We start from the raw sequence: 15036 nt of genomic DNA, 5'->3' as shown, positions 1-15036 counted from the left end.
ACATAAATATTAATATTGTTAATAATTTATATTTTTTAATAAAAAAATATTATATATTATATTTTCGAGTTGCTCACGAGCTTTTCGAGTCGAATATCGAGTAGCTCGTTTCGGCTCGTTAAGAACTCGAGTCCATTCGATCCGAGTATTTATCGAGCCTTGATCGAGTCGATCTCGAGTAGCTCGCGATCTGTCTCATCTCATTTACAGCCCTAGCTGGGACGAAATCATGGTTAGTTATCGCTTTTGAATTGTTTGGGTAAACTACATAATTAATACTTAAACTATTAATTTTGATTTGTTGTAGTATCTAAACTTTTAATTTATTCAAAACATACCTAATTTTAGTTTTTGTTTCATTTTAGTATCCTACTGTTAAAAACTTAACACATTCAATACTTAAACTATCAATTTTGATCCTTTTTATTTCATAAATTTTCAATTTTTCTCAAAACTTAACATTAAATTTTAAATAGGGGTACTAAAATGAAACAAAAATTAAATTTTAGAAATGATTTTGAGAAAATTAAAAGTTTAAGTACTAAAACAAACCAAAAATAATAATTTAAGTACTGAACGTGTAATAATTTACCTTTTTTTTTATTAAAAAATGTAGGTACTAGAGTGAAAAGGGGTATAATTTGGAGCCAAATCATAAATTAAAACAAAAGTTATTAATTCGGATCCAATCCGTGAATAAAACGACCGTTTCCATTCCGGGTACAATATAAATTCACACCCGCAATCCCTAAACCCAAGAAAACGCACCCTCGTTCTCCTGCTGCTTCGAACTTCTGGTGCTGATCACTGCTTCATATCCAAGCCATGGTCTCGCCATCATCTCTAGCTTCGCTTATCTCTCTTTACTTTCAATGTTGCATGACTTCCTAGATCGTTTTTCTCGGGATCCAAACACTGTCATAACACTGGTGCATTTTCTATGGTTTCGTCTTGTTTTTGTTTAGGCGGATGTGGATGCCGATGTTGCTGCACCTGGTATACCAAAGAAGAAAACGTTCAAGAAGTTCAGTTTCAGAGGTGTCGATCTCGATGCTTTCTTGGATACGTCCACTGATGAACTCGTCAAGCTCTTTCCTGATCGTGCTCGCCAAAGGTTACCTCTCGTTGTTTTCTCTGTTTGTTTTTTTTCAATGGCTTTTAATTTCGAAACTAGACAGTTTCATTTATACATTTTTAGGCTTCAGAGAAGTTTGAAGTGGAAGCCAATGGCTCTGATCAAGAAATTACGCAAGGCTGTGAGTATTCTATTTTGCTTCTCTTTTGATTAATGAGGAGTTAACTGATACTTTACGGTTTGTATATGTGCTTGTTTAATGCGTGGATTTGCATTTGTTCTATTGTTGAGAGTAGAAACGAAAAATGCCTAAGATTTTGGATTACTCCTAATCTTTTTGTTTTTCTTAGTGTTCTAGTTGATTGTGTATTTGCTTTCAAGCGATTGACTAGACATAGATAAATGGTATTGACTACCGTCTGTAGTTTCCGAATGCTTCCTAGATTCAATAGTCGTGGTCTATTGATCTTAGAAGATATTGATGTTCACTTTGGCTATATTTCCCATCCAGGGATCTGGTTTTCTGAAGTTAGTCCCTTTGGTAACGTGTTATCATATAGTTTAACAATGCAATTTTTTTCACTCTTGTTAGGTTCTTTCGATTTGTGTACATAATAGGGTTTTCTGTTGTACGAGTAACTTGTTGGGAAGCTTATGATGTCAGGGTTTAATGGTTGTAATTTCTTGATTTCTATTTTTTTATATATATAATGGTACTTTAAGCTATCATTTTATGAGTATCTACCTCTCTCCGTTGCCCTTCTTTTAGCTAGTCTGTAGTATCATCTTTATAATCTCTGTTGTATGAGATTCGTGGCTGCTGTTGCAAGTGTCGCCAGTGAAGTAGATAGCCTTGATTATTCATTGGGATATTTTACTGATTTCTTGAATTATGATAAATTTCCCCTGAACTATGTTGTTCCAAGTAATGAGCAAAGTAAATAATAGATAGCACCAATTACTGAGGCTATTATTCTGCTGTCCTGAAATAGAAAAGGGAGGCTCCACCTGGTGAGAAACCTGAGCCAGTTAGGACACAGTTTCGAAATATTATTATGGTTCCTGAAATGATGGGTAGTATCATCGGTGTTTACAATGGAAAGACCTTCAATCAAGTGGAAATCAAGCCAGAAATGATTAGCCACTATTTGGCCGAATTCTCAATCTCACACAAGCCTGTAAAGCACGGAAGGCCTGGCATCGGTGGCACCCATTCCTCCAGGTTTATTCCACTCAAGTGAAGATTTTGCATGTGATTTCATTGTCGATCCTGCTGGAATGTTATTTTGTTATTGAATCTTGGTCAGAGTGTTTAGTGTTGCTGTTCTCTTAGTACTTAATTTAGAAAAAATGATTTTTGTTAAGCTTTGCTTTTCATTCCTTTTTCTATTCTGAATTATATTACCAACATTGGGTCTTGCCACTACAGCGAAATGGATTTATAGCGCGTTTACTAAGAAAACGTGTTAACATTTTACAAATTGTGGCATTTATATCGTAAATGCCACTAGATGTAAAAATTGGTGGTGTTTTTAGATAAACACCGCAAAATCCATTTACTTTTAGTAGCTTTTTTAGAAGAACACCGCTATAAAATGATGAATGCCACACAACGCAGCTATAGACTTGTATAATAGTGGAGTTTTCAGTAAAATCGCCGCTATAAAATGATAAACAGTAGCATTTTGAAACAAACGATGCTATAGACTATTATAATAGTGCATTTTTTTTCAAACGCCGCAATAGGCTAATACATTAGTGTCGTTTTCTTACAATCGCCGCAAAAGCCATTTACATTGGTGGTGTTTTTAGAAGAAATGCTGCTATAGATTTATAAACGACTTTAGACAACGATGGGGGAGGAGGAAGGGGAGACAGAACCAGAAATATCGGGGAAGGTGAAATTTATTTCTTTTTTTAATAATTTTTAAATGATATATTAATTTTAGATCCCTCTCACTTTTAAAATTTATAATTTAATCCCTAGTTTAAAATGTAAACTTTAATTTTTATTTAATTTAGTTTTAATTTCAGTAATCTAAATTTATGCAATTTAAATTTTACAATTTTATTTTAATTATATTTAATTTAGTCATTTTAAGGTGAGTTATGCGACATTTAAAAAAAATCATGACCACAATGACATTCGTTATGTCTGCAACCATGATAAATACGACGCGACCGAAAACGTGCCCTGAAACACTATTTATACCCGTGTTCTCCGCCATTATCTATGTTTCTTGCCTTTTATCTATTTTATTATTATTCTGCCGCCTTCTACTGGAAAACTGCTACAACGCTAAAAGGATATAACTTGTCGGCTCTTTATCTAGCAAATTCGAGGGGAAAATGAACAAATGTAATTTTGCTACAAATATAGAACAATACTTTAATTTGTTTTTATGCGAACAGAACAATCAGTCCATTTGTTTTATTTTGGTTATGGGAAACTTTAATTTGATGAAGAAACTTGGTGCCCGTTAATGGAATCGGAAGACCCAAGTCAGGTCCCATGTCGATGCATGCACGGTGTTTGATAAAATGTCATGAATGGTCGGTCTGCAGAATTTAATATGCAGTTTTCGATGAATTGAAAAAGGGTTTTTTTATTAGTGTTATGGTAATAATCATTTCAAGAAAAATGGGTTTTTTTTTGTTTATTTCAGACTATTACCAATTTTGTTGGAAATAATCATTTCAACTAAATGGGTTTCATTGGAAATAATCATTTTCTTGCCAATAATGATTTATTGAGGTAAAGTTTTCTGACTATAAGCTTTTGTTAGAACATGAAATTTTATTCTTTGTTTTTTCATTGTTAATATATTATTGCTTCCCTCAGAACTAACTGACAAAATATTCTCAGTATGCCTTGGACCCCGAACATCTGGCCTTGAATTTGTTCTCTCCCCTACAATGACATAATTTCAGCTGTAATAATGCATAGGGTATGATTAAGTTAATTGCCCGAGACCCAAGAAAAGAAGGCAGAGAGCAAGTGTTTTCCTTAGCAACTCAAGTTGTAAAATACAAAAATGAATTATTGAAGATCTGTCTCTCTTTCTTTCCATGTATGCATGCTTTTTATTTCGCTCTATCTCTACTGCTTTTGCAGGTCAGCCCTTGTAGAAGCACATAATGGATAAAACAGCTTTGCTGATTATTTAGAAGCATTTGGTAGTGGGAAGGAGGACCCTGTAAGTTTTGGTTCTAGTGTTGCAACTTGCAAGTTTTTTTAATTACTGTAGATGAAACAGCTAACATATGTGCATTTAACATGTGCTTAGCAAATTCCTGGTTTTCTCCGCTATATACCAAGTCTGCGTGCCTAGCTTCAAAGGGGATGGGATAATTCGGTTCAAACTTTCTGGCCCAATTTTCAGCCGAGCTTGTTTTTCACATCTAAATAACATGTTAAATATAAGATCGCATTCTAATCAAAGGTGTTTATGGGTTGTTAGAATGGATTTGGATCTGGATTTGATTTTGGATTTGGATTAGTATATTTCATTCTTGCCTAAGTTTTATTTAACTTGAAATTTGAGAATTAAATTTTTGCTCGGGTTCACTCATTTTTAAATAAATAGTCAAGTTTGTTTTATATTGCTTTTCACATTATTTTTAAATTTCTTTTTAAAATATGCTAATCTTCAATATAATATTAGATCATTATCTGTTTCTTTTAAGAAAATTTTAAACAAAGTTGACGTTAGTATATTTTAATGTTTTTTTTAATTTTATGGGACAATTAAGTTTATAAGGTTATTAAAGAAAATTATCCTTTAAAGAGTTAGGTTTAATTTGAAAATACATAAAAATTACTCCAAATTATATCTTTAGTCCTCATTCATGTAGTATAACTTTGAATCCTAATACTTCATCCACATTATAATTTCATTGCTAATAATAAAAAATCCGAATTTTCAGGTAGCCCCAACAATCACAAATTCATTAAAAGTTTTATTAATTTGGGACAAATACAAGACAAAATCAACTTAAAGATAACTCTCAACTATTTGACATTAAACGCTTACGCCTCTGATATTCCTAGTACTCGAACCCGAAACTAAAAGAATAATTTGTAGTTGGTACCCAAACAGACTAGGAACGCAAGCCTGCATTGCCCAACCAGAAACCAAAGCTTCGTAACGCATTCTATATGTCGCATTGATGTTTTAGTTGACAGATTTGACTCTTCTCTCTCTGATTGGGCATCATCTTAGTCTACAACTAACCCATTGGTAACTCGTCTCAACTCATTTACCTATTCAATCCATCTTACTTATCACCTAAGTTTGTTGCATTAGAAGTTGTTTGAAACACCAAGTTTTTATCCAAAATTCAACTCTAAGTTTTACTCCCATCATCATTCCTTCGACTAACAAGAACCATACTGGTTCGTTTTCAAGGCATTCAGTCAGGTTGAATTTTTTATCACCTCGAATTTAACTTGAAAATCGAAAATTTTCACTTGATCTCGATATGATGTTCTATAATTTTTCACTCGAATATGACCCAAAATTTCAGGGTAAAAATCCACCTCGATCTGCCTCAACACAAACTTTTTCTTTTTATAATAGTTTTCCCTAAATAATAGAAGAGAAGTCAATTCCAACTTGACTTCATCCATCAGAAAATCTTATCTGAACTTAAAATTAAAAGGAAACATTCCTATAAGATTAAATCGAATCAAAGATTGGGGTATTTTGATCACTCGAGATATGCAATTGGAATGTGTTGTGGAACCATGTTGAGTTCACATGCATTGTTGCAATGGCTCACTAGAGTTTCACTTCCAATTATGTATAACTAATTGGAGGTGGCTAACTCAGCCTGCCAGTTTCGTGTACCCTGGTTATGTGATTTTCAGAAGTTTCCAGCTGTATGTGCAAAAATGCATATCCTGTTGAATCCTTCACACAAACAAATATAACCCAAAACGTAAAAAGAAAACTTCAAAAATTCTGACCAAAACTGGTTAGTTGGGACAAATTTTTCCACAATTTTAGTTTGGCTCCAAATATAACCCAACTCATGGCATGTTGCAGATAATGAAATCCAACCCCACAAAAAAAAAAAGACCAATAATATCATCATCTTGAGAAGCACCGATAGCATTCCATTTAATTCAAGAAGTTCATCTCTTTTCAAGCTTTGATTGCAGTTCTTTACAATTTAGACCCTCCAATTCCACAATTTCTTTTGGTTCAACACTAGGCTTAATGCCGGCTACCAAATTGTTAAAATGGCTTGAGAATCTTGCTCAGATATACCCCATGCCAAATATTTACACAACCGAGTCGAGCCAACCATAATGGAGTGAACATTGAAGACTTGAATTCTTTAGCAGATTTTCCATCGAGACTATCCCATCGTTTGTGACGGTACTTCGGGTGGCTACCTTCTTCATGGATGGCTAAGCATTCCAAGCACCTCTCCACGTGCTTCCTTGCAGGGCAACCTCTCATACTGCTGCATTTATAATATCCCCTGCACCAGTTAAAAAGGAAAGGCCTCTGAGTCGATATTTTGCAATGGATTCCACAAACCGCACACACACACGACAAATTAACAAGCTTCCTATGAACATTTTAAACGACCAATGGAAACTAGCACCGCCATTAATCAACAAGGTAAACACTAAGAAGTTAAAGACACTATGTGTGGTATGCTTAATGGAAGTGATAAACAGATATCACAGACACCAAATTTGTAATGTCATAAGCAAAACCGAACAGGCAACACCGAAATTCGATTCATACTATATCAAATATCAGTATGATATATACATAAGACGATAATATGTACCTAGGGTGAGGAGAACCCTTGATCGGCTTCTGCCCGTACTTCCTCCACGAATAATCATCGGGAGGAATATCGGCAAGCTTGTTACTGATAGCAGGCACCTTGATTGATCTCTTCACTCTATGTTTCCTGCCAATATAATGCAACCAATAAAGCCGAAGAATCAATTATAAGAACTAATATCAAAACCATAATCCTTTAAAGAGAGAATCTAACCTCTTTTTCGAGCAATGGCATTTACCACTATTCCCACATTTGATACTCGAACCTTCTCCCTTACCGGCACACTTCTTGTGTCGGGAACCCTGATCCGGTGATCCAAGTGCCCCGATCAAATGGAAGGCATTCCCGCTGCCGTAATTAGCCACACTGCCATCTATACTAAGGGAAGAGATGAAAGACCTAGTGGATGACATGGTAGGTGTGCAGCTAGAGCTATCAAAGTTCAAGCTAATCCCACTATTCCTCTTCCTAAACAACATTTCAGCTTGAAGTTTCATTTTCTGTTGCTGCTGTTGGAGCTGCAACCTTTGTTGTAACTGCCGTTGTTGGTGGAGGAAATGATGGTGGCCGGACGGTGGCTGTTGGGCCAGTTGAAAAGGGGTTTGGCATTTGAACTTGGTTCCAAAGACGAGTTCCCCAGGCATAGAGAACTCTTGGCATGTGAACTCAGTTCTTGAACTGAGTTTCCATGGAAACCGAGCTGCAAATCCTTGGATGGACAGTCTGTTGGCTTATGGTGTTGATTATCCAAAAGGATTCTGTAAGGAAAAGGGGTTTGTAATTTCCTTTGCTTCCTCACTCTTGCATGTCCCAAACCAGCGTTTAAAAGTGAAACTACTCTTTTGAACCTAAAAACAGCTTCACCAGTTTCAGCCATTAAATTTCTGTAATGAGCTTGATCTTGAGGATGAGACAAAATGCTCAAAACTCTATGGCAGCTCTCTACTGCTGCCTTGTTAGCTTCTTCAACCTCCTCCATATTACCAACAACCCCAAATTAGATCTTTTTAAACACTAGAACAAGAAAACAAAAGGAAGACCCGTCACTCAAAATCCAATCTTCAGATCACCCAAAGACTCAAACAAGGATTTCATCAACGGAATCAAAACCAAAGTCAGCTTAAAATGCCAACATTTTTTTTTTCATTTTCCAGTACAGAGAAGGCCAAGAAATGAGAACAAGGAAGCAAATACAAAAAGGGGATAGAAACCAGACCCGGTTGGACTTGGTGTTGTCAAACCCTAAATTCTTCACACTCCCCACGTTTTATTTTTTATTAATTTCCTGAGATTGAAAGGTGTGAAAGAGAAGACTTCGTTTTAAGCCATTGACAGCATTCACAGACGGCCATTAACACAAACAAAAAGCTCCCATCCTTTTCTACTATATTATATTACTAAGAAAATAAATTCTAGACAGAGAAGGAAACTCGAGTGAGAAATTCAATGGAATGAAAGATTTAAATAAGGGGGAGGGGATGAAGCAATGAAACTGCCGTCTCTGTCACAGATTTGAGAGTGGGACCCAAGCAAAAGACATTGGCTTCATTCATTCTTTGTTTGTTTATTTTTTTTCTGCCATTTCTGGGTATTTAATTACTGCTTAAAACTACCATTCGAGTTCCAGTTTTTTTATTGTCACTTGTTCCAAAACCAGACAAGCTTTGGTGGTTCCTTGTGGTTTGTCTTGTGCTACCGTAAATTTGCAGAGTTGTTGAGAAACTGGTCAAGAGTTGGGGACATTGAGACTTACCCTTCAATTCTCTTCCTTTGTTCTTTTTTTTACTTTTTACTATTGACATTATGTTTTAACTATTTGATCTCACTCTATCGTAAAATCAAATCATTTTTACGAGGGTAAACTACGCAACTCCGAAGTAAACTTTACTTTTTCATATGTTACTCATTATATGTTCAGTTTTATCAATTTACTCACTAAATTTTAGAATTATTCATATTTTGGTCACTTTTAAATTATTTTATTATTAGGGTAAATTATAAATTTGGTAACTGAACTTTACTCTCCGTTCTATTTCACTCATTGTATTTTCAATATTTTTAATTTCCTCACTGAACTTAATACATTGGATTTTTTATCACTTCGTCGTTAAATATTTAACGTCATTAAAACGTGTTTTTATATAGATGCATAACACGCCATTTTGTTATTTTTTTTAAAATGACGGTGTTTTAATGTCTTAACTATTTAACGACGAAGTGACAAAAATAGGAGAGAGGAAGAGAGTAAAGTTTAGTGACCAATAAAACTCAATGTATTAAGTTTATTGAGAAAATTGAAAACTTTTAAAGTTCAGTGAGCAAAATGAGAGAAAGAGTAAAGTTCTGCAGTGAAATTTATAATTTACCCTTATTATTATTTTGGTATGACATGATATTTTTTTATTTAATAAAAAAATAAAAAAATAAAAAAAATTACATCATATCAAAATAATAGTAAAATAATTTAGAATGATCTAAATAAAAATAATTTAAAATTTCAATAAGAAAATTAAAAAAATAAATGTACAATAAATAAATAAAAAATAAATAAAGTTCAGCGGAATATAATGTATTTTACCCTTTTATAATCTTAATTTACCATTTACTCACAATATTCATGAACTAAACACTTATATATTTTGTAATATATATATATATTATGTTATTTATGTCTTGTTAAATAACACGAACCAATCTTCTCTAATTTGTATGATTTTCAGAAAAAAAAAATTCTCTCTTTTCATTTCAGACTTAATCTTGATTAATTTAAATTAATCTTTACTGTATATTTGATTTTGATAAACAATTTTTTATAAAAAAAAATTATATACATAAAATTTCAAACTTAAACTTATGTAAATGATATTAAATTACTTATTATTCGAATATAATTTTTAATTTAATTCGAAGCGTTTTTTTCCATATAAAAAGGTCTGCCTTAAAAATGGGCCCCAGATCCGGTAGACCAGACACACCCGAATTAGCCGTTGATAGTTTCACCCAATTGAAGCCTGCCATGTGTCTACGTTCTCGCCCCTAAATCCTAAACACGTATCCCCAAGATAGCGGCGCCCTTGATCGCTAGACGATTACGTCGGATCGCTAACTTGCGCCTGGAGGACACTGCGAGAACCCGCATGTGTAGGGCTAAGATTCAATTCATCAAACATTCGATATAGACTATACAGTGATTAGTAGAATCTATTAAACGACTTAACTAATAAAAGAGTATTATTTTTCAGGTTAAAATATATAAATAATTATTTACTTTATTAATTTTTTGAATATTAAAATTATAAAATAATTAAGATATTTTATAAAATAATATCGTATAAATGAGAGATCATTATGTATTTTATCCTACTATTTGAAAAAAAATTGGGTCATAAACCAACCATATAGCGTGCATTCTCGATAACTAAAATTTATTTTTAAAAATATTAATTTATAATTAATTAAAGCATTAAATATATATATGTAATGATTATTATTATTTTTTAATTAATGATGTAAATAGAAGAAAATATTTGTTCATAAATAATTCTTTATCATTTGATATTGAACACTCACACTTTTAGCATTCTTTATGATCAAACACAAGACCTTAAAGAATAACATAAATTCTTTTACCACCAATATCATTTAATTCGTGCTAATCATTACTATTTAAATAAGTTATATTGATATATGGCTTAATATAAAAATAAGTTTCTAAACTATACTTAAAATTAACTTTTGGTGTCTAAAGAATATTTCGCTAATAATATGAGTCTAAAGTTTTCTAGTTACATTTCTAAGTGCATACCGTTAAAAAAAGTTAAGTGACACGTGTTACATTCAAATTTTTTAAATAATATTTTATTTTTAAAGAAAATATAAATATGACACGTTTTACTTATATTTTTTTAATCTAAAAGTATAACGAATAAAACATTAAACATATATTTTTTAAAAATCTTTAGATATTAAAATATTTTTCAAAATATTCTTTACTCACTTGTTTTTGTATTAATCCTTATACATTAAACATGTATTAAATATTAATAGATGGGAAGTATTAGGTGCATGAAATAGGTGATGGTTGTTTTGTCTTGGACTATGATTCGACTGGACATGGAAACATTCTGTCTACTGGCTTTCATGTTTCAGGTTTTGAACCAAACTCCATTCCCCCTTGTCATTCATCCCCTTTTTTTTTTCTGAATTTTCATTTCAGTCTCTGTTCTGAAACAACACAGATCAGAGGCAGAGCCCACAGGCTAGCAGGGATCACAAAGTATAGTACATCACCTTGTCTACTGCCAGCCAGAGTCCATGTTCAGTTTTCACCATCAATCAGCCAAAAGATTCGACACTAGTCGCTTTTGAACCTCTATGAACTAATAGTTTAGCCCAGATAAACCAGAGCAAATTGACCACACTGCCGATATACAGTTGTTTTCTGCCATTCCTGAAAATGAAAGAAATCAGATTTTTGGCTCTTTTGTTTTCCTTTGCTGGATCTTTATGATTGTTGTGCCAGCTCCAGAACAGGCTGAGAATTATTTGGCCCATTAGAGACGATACGGAAGAAGAAAATGCTCAATACGGTGCCGTTTGGAGTTAGGAAAAATTAGCAACCAAGTCAAATGAATCAAGCTCGGATGGTCAAACCGAAGAAAAATTAGCTGCCAATGCATATTTTTCTTTGGTATTAATGGAATCTTTGAAATGAGTGGTATGGGTTTTCTTCTTGCTTTAGCCCCTCAGTTGCAGCTGAAGGAAAAAATCTGATATGAGTTCACACCAGGTTGAACTTCCATCGATATCTGAAAAAAGGACAACAGTGGAGTCCAAATCTGATGTTCGTGTACAAGAAGAAGATCCAAAGGATCAAGACGAGCATGAAGTTTCAGGGAAAGGGACATGGAAACACGCAGCTTTTCATGTTACGACCACCATTGCTACCCCTGCCGCTTATGCTCCTCTTCCTTTCGCTCTCGCCTCTCTCGGTTGGCCTCTTGGTAAGCAGTATCATCTTCTCAAATCTTTATATATAAAAAGTTTCCTTATTGATTATATTTGCTGCCTGATTGATTGGTTTCAAGGTGTGAGTAGCTTGGTGGCTGGAACAATGGCCACCTGGTATTCTAGCTTGTTAATTTCCACTTTATGGAGATGGAATGGAAAGAAACACGTCACTTACCGGCTTCTAGCAAATAGCATCTTTGGTCAGCTACATAGTTTTTGTACTGTCATTTGACCAGTAACTGTTGTGCTATTTGTTTGACCATTTTTCTTATTTCTGGTTCTTGAAGGCCTCTGGGGTTACTATTCTATTGCTTTTTTTCAGCAAGTGGCTTCAATCGGAAACAATATCGCCATTCAAATCGCCGCCGGCAGCAGCCTCAAGGCGAGTAAATTTGGCCATAGTTTTCCTTTAGGGATCAATACCAGTGATGCAATAACATATTACATATGTGTTCCATTGTAACTTTTGCAGGCTGTTTACAAGCACTATCATAAGCATGGCACACTCACCCTACAACATTTTATCATTTTCTTTGGGGTTTTTGAACTTTTCCTGTCTCAGCTACCTGATATCCACTCTTTAAGGTGGGTGAATGGGTTATGCACTTTCAGCACAATTGGCTTTGCCGGTACGACCATTGGTGTCACAATCTATAACGGTAGTCTTGGGATTCGATTCTTGTTCTTAGATGTGATCTTCAATAACACCTCTAGGACCGAGTGCTAAATTTCGACAATTTTGTAGGTAAAAAGATCGATAGGGAGTCGATCAGTTACAGTTTGCAGGGAAGCTCATCTGCAAAGAGATTTGCAGCATTCAACGCTCTTGGTACAATTGCCTTTTCATTTGGAGATGCAATGCTTCCCGAAATACAGGTTTAAACATAACATTTCAATTCATTCCGAGCTTAACGATCGAACTGATACACCATTATTCCCCCCCTCCCAACACACAAGAATACAGTGAGGGAACCTGCAGTAAAAAATATGTACAAAGGTGTATCAGCAGCATACAGTGTCATTGTGTCAACATACTGGCTGCTTGCTTGCATTGGATACTGGGCATTTGGATCACAAGTCCAGCCTTATATAGTGGCTTCATTGACTGTCCCCAAATGGACAATTGTCATGGCCAATATCTTTGCTGTGATTCAAATATCAGGATGCTATCAGGTATAGTCTTTACAGAACAAGTTTCTAAACCCAAAAAAAAAAGACCCCAAATTATTAAATCAATTCCTCTGGTTAGATCTACTGCAGGCCGACCTATGCCTATTTGGAGGAAAGATCGGTCTCGTCCGACACGACAAACAGTTCCGCTTCAGTGTTCCGAAATCGACTCGTCCGACTAACTTTCACTTCCATCTACATTGTTGTTGTGACTCTGGTTGCTTCGGCTATGCCATTTTTTGTAGATTTTGTGTCCATTTGTGGTGCCATTGGGTTCATTCCCTTGGATTTCGTGTTCCCTGTTTTAGCGTTCCTGAAGGCTGGGAAAATGCCCAAAAACAGAGTACTTGGCTTCTCCATGAGGGTGGTGAATATTGCAATAGCCGCCTGGTTCTCGGTTGTGGCTGTTTTGGGTTGCATCGGTGCAATTAGATTTGTGGTTGAAGACGTCAAGACGTACAAGTTCTTCCATGACATGTGATAGCCCGTATCTACACCATCTTTCCATGAAAGATCATGATGACATTTCAAAGCTCAGATATATTGGTTTAGTTCCTAAACTATCAATACTTATCTTTGTTAGACTAACACTATCAGCCCCTATATATTCGTAATCAGTTATTGCCTAAACTATTAGATTTGATATGTTTTAGTACTTAAATTTTCATTTTTTTAAAATCATACCTAACGTTTATTTTTTATTTCATTTTAGTATCTGTGTTAAAAATGTAACGTATTTAATATATAAACTATTAGTTTTAAATAAGTTGGCCCAACAATGCTCAAGTTTTTATTTAGAAGCACGCCCGTGATTGCTTGTAGGGTTCATTCCACTCACAACATAACACATATTTCCACTAATTCAAGATAAAATTCTCAATTATTTTTTATTAATTTGGAGTTATTACAAGATAATATTTATTCAATAAAATTTTATTCATTTAATAATAAATTTCCAAATATCCTACAAATATCGTGCTCCAATCTGAAACCTCTAGAAATAACAATCATTCATTTAACTATTGAAGTCGTTCACATTTTCAATTAGAATTTACATTTTCTACATAGAAAAATAAATTTATCTACAAATTACAATCTCGTTTAAATTTTGCTCGATGAGAATATAAACTTGTTTAGTCTAATGTGGATTCATAATTAGTTACTCTAACATTAATGTTTGTTCATGTCTATATATATATATATATTTCAAATAACACATATATAATAAAAAAAATTATTATCTTATCTATAATAGTTATTAATTCACATTTTCTTGTCTTTCGAGATGTTTTTTTAGGATAAGACTGCTTAGTTATTTATTGTACCGGAAATAACAAGGTTCGAGATACAACTCGGGATATCAGAAACAAACCAAACAGAGGAAATACAAGTAAAAGCCCAATGGGCGAGAGTATAAGCAACTGTGTTTGCTTCTCTGCGTGTGAAGATAACTTTAATATTAGGGTGCAAAGCAAGTAAGCGTTGTGCTTCTTTCAGGTGAAATCCAACGATGGACAGATCAAGAGAGGGATTGGCTAACTTGGTTGCTATATTCCTTGCATCGCCTTCAACAAGGACATAATCCCAACCATTTTCAATGGCTAGGTTAATTCCTTCAGTAAAAGCACGGGTCTCGAAGGATTCTGCAGAATTGTAACCTGAACGTTTCCTTGCAAGACCGTTGACGACAAGGCCGTGGTGATATCTAGCAACAACTCCTAAAGCTGTTTCTTTGGAATCTGCACGCCTGCTCCAACGATGTTAATCTTCAGGTAGCCCTCAGGGGGGACGTTTCCAGGAGTGTAAAACAACATGTCTTGTTTTAGTGGTGTCTCTATCAGATCGAGAGTCAGAAAAAAGTAGTAGTGCACCGTCATGAACCAGTTTGGATGTCAAAAGAGCGTCTTCATGCTTTAACTTATTTCTCCTGTTTCATATTTGCCAAATCAAAACAAGCAGCAGTACTTCTTCAG

At 34.3% G+C, this 15036-nt stretch overlaps 2 protein-coding genes and 1 pseudogene across 6 annotated transcripts; 2 read left to right on the top strand and 1 right to left on the bottom strand.

The window, feature by feature from the left end:
• Positions 1–687: 687 nt before the first annotated feature.
• Positions 688–2420, top strand: LOC120152923 (40S ribosomal protein S15-4-like). Of its 3 annotated transcripts, XR_005518745.1 has the most exons (5): positions 688–828; positions 966–1114; positions 1199–1285; positions 1332–1439; positions 1849–2108. XR_005518745.1 is itself a non-coding variant. In XM_039165000.1 (4 exons), exons 1-4 carry the CDS (start codon positions 826–828, stop codon positions 2314–2316), a joined length of 450 nt encoding a protein of 149 aa, XP_039020931.1. In that variant the 5' UTR covers positions 688–825; the 3' UTR covers positions 2317–2420. The 3 variants fall into 3 exon arrangements, 2 of the variants coding, with proteins under 2 accessions (XP_039020931.1, XP_039020930.1); XM_039165000.1 differs by lacking the exon at positions 1332–1439 and having other exon boundaries at positions 1208–1256; positions 2068–2420; XM_039164999.1 differs by lacking the exon at positions 1332–1439 and having other exon boundaries at positions 1199–1256; positions 2068–2420.
• Positions 2421–5898: 3478 nt separating this feature from the next.
• Positions 5899–8071, bottom strand: LOC120152958 (annotated as a pseudogene).
• Positions 8072–11542: 3471 nt separating this feature from the next.
• Positions 11543–13741, top strand: LOC120152926 (GABA transporter 1-like). 3 transcript variants are annotated; one of them, XM_039165007.1, is made up of 7 exons: positions 11543–11886; positions 11971–12093; positions 12181–12275; positions 12366–12522; positions 12639–12769; positions 12851–13066; positions 13143–13741. In XM_039165007.1, exons 1-7 carry the CDS (start codon positions 11658–11660, stop codon positions 13542–13544), a joined length of 1353 nt encoding a protein of 450 aa, XP_039020938.1. In that variant the 5' UTR covers positions 11543–11657; the 3' UTR covers positions 13545–13741. The 3 variants fall into 3 exon arrangements, with proteins under 3 accessions (XP_039020938.1, XP_039020936.1, XP_039020937.1); XM_039165005.1 differs by having other exon boundaries at positions 12366–12552; XM_039165006.1 differs by having other exon boundaries at positions 11971–12116; positions 12216–12275; positions 12366–12552.
• The last annotated feature ends 1295 nt before the right edge of the window (positions 13742–15036 follow it).

The sequence above is a fragment of the Hibiscus syriacus genome, unplaced genomic scaffold (genome assembly GCF_006381635.1).
Source record: "Hibiscus syriacus cultivar Baekdansim isolate YM2019G1 unplaced genomic scaffold, ASM638163v2 tig00111096_pilon, whole genome shotgun sequence".
Taxonomy (NCBI): Eukaryota; Viridiplantae; Streptophyta; class Magnoliopsida; order Malvales; family Malvaceae; genus Hibiscus; species Hibiscus syriacus.
Note: the sequence above shows the minus strand (reverse complement) of the source record. Positions and strands in the feature narration are given on the sequence as shown.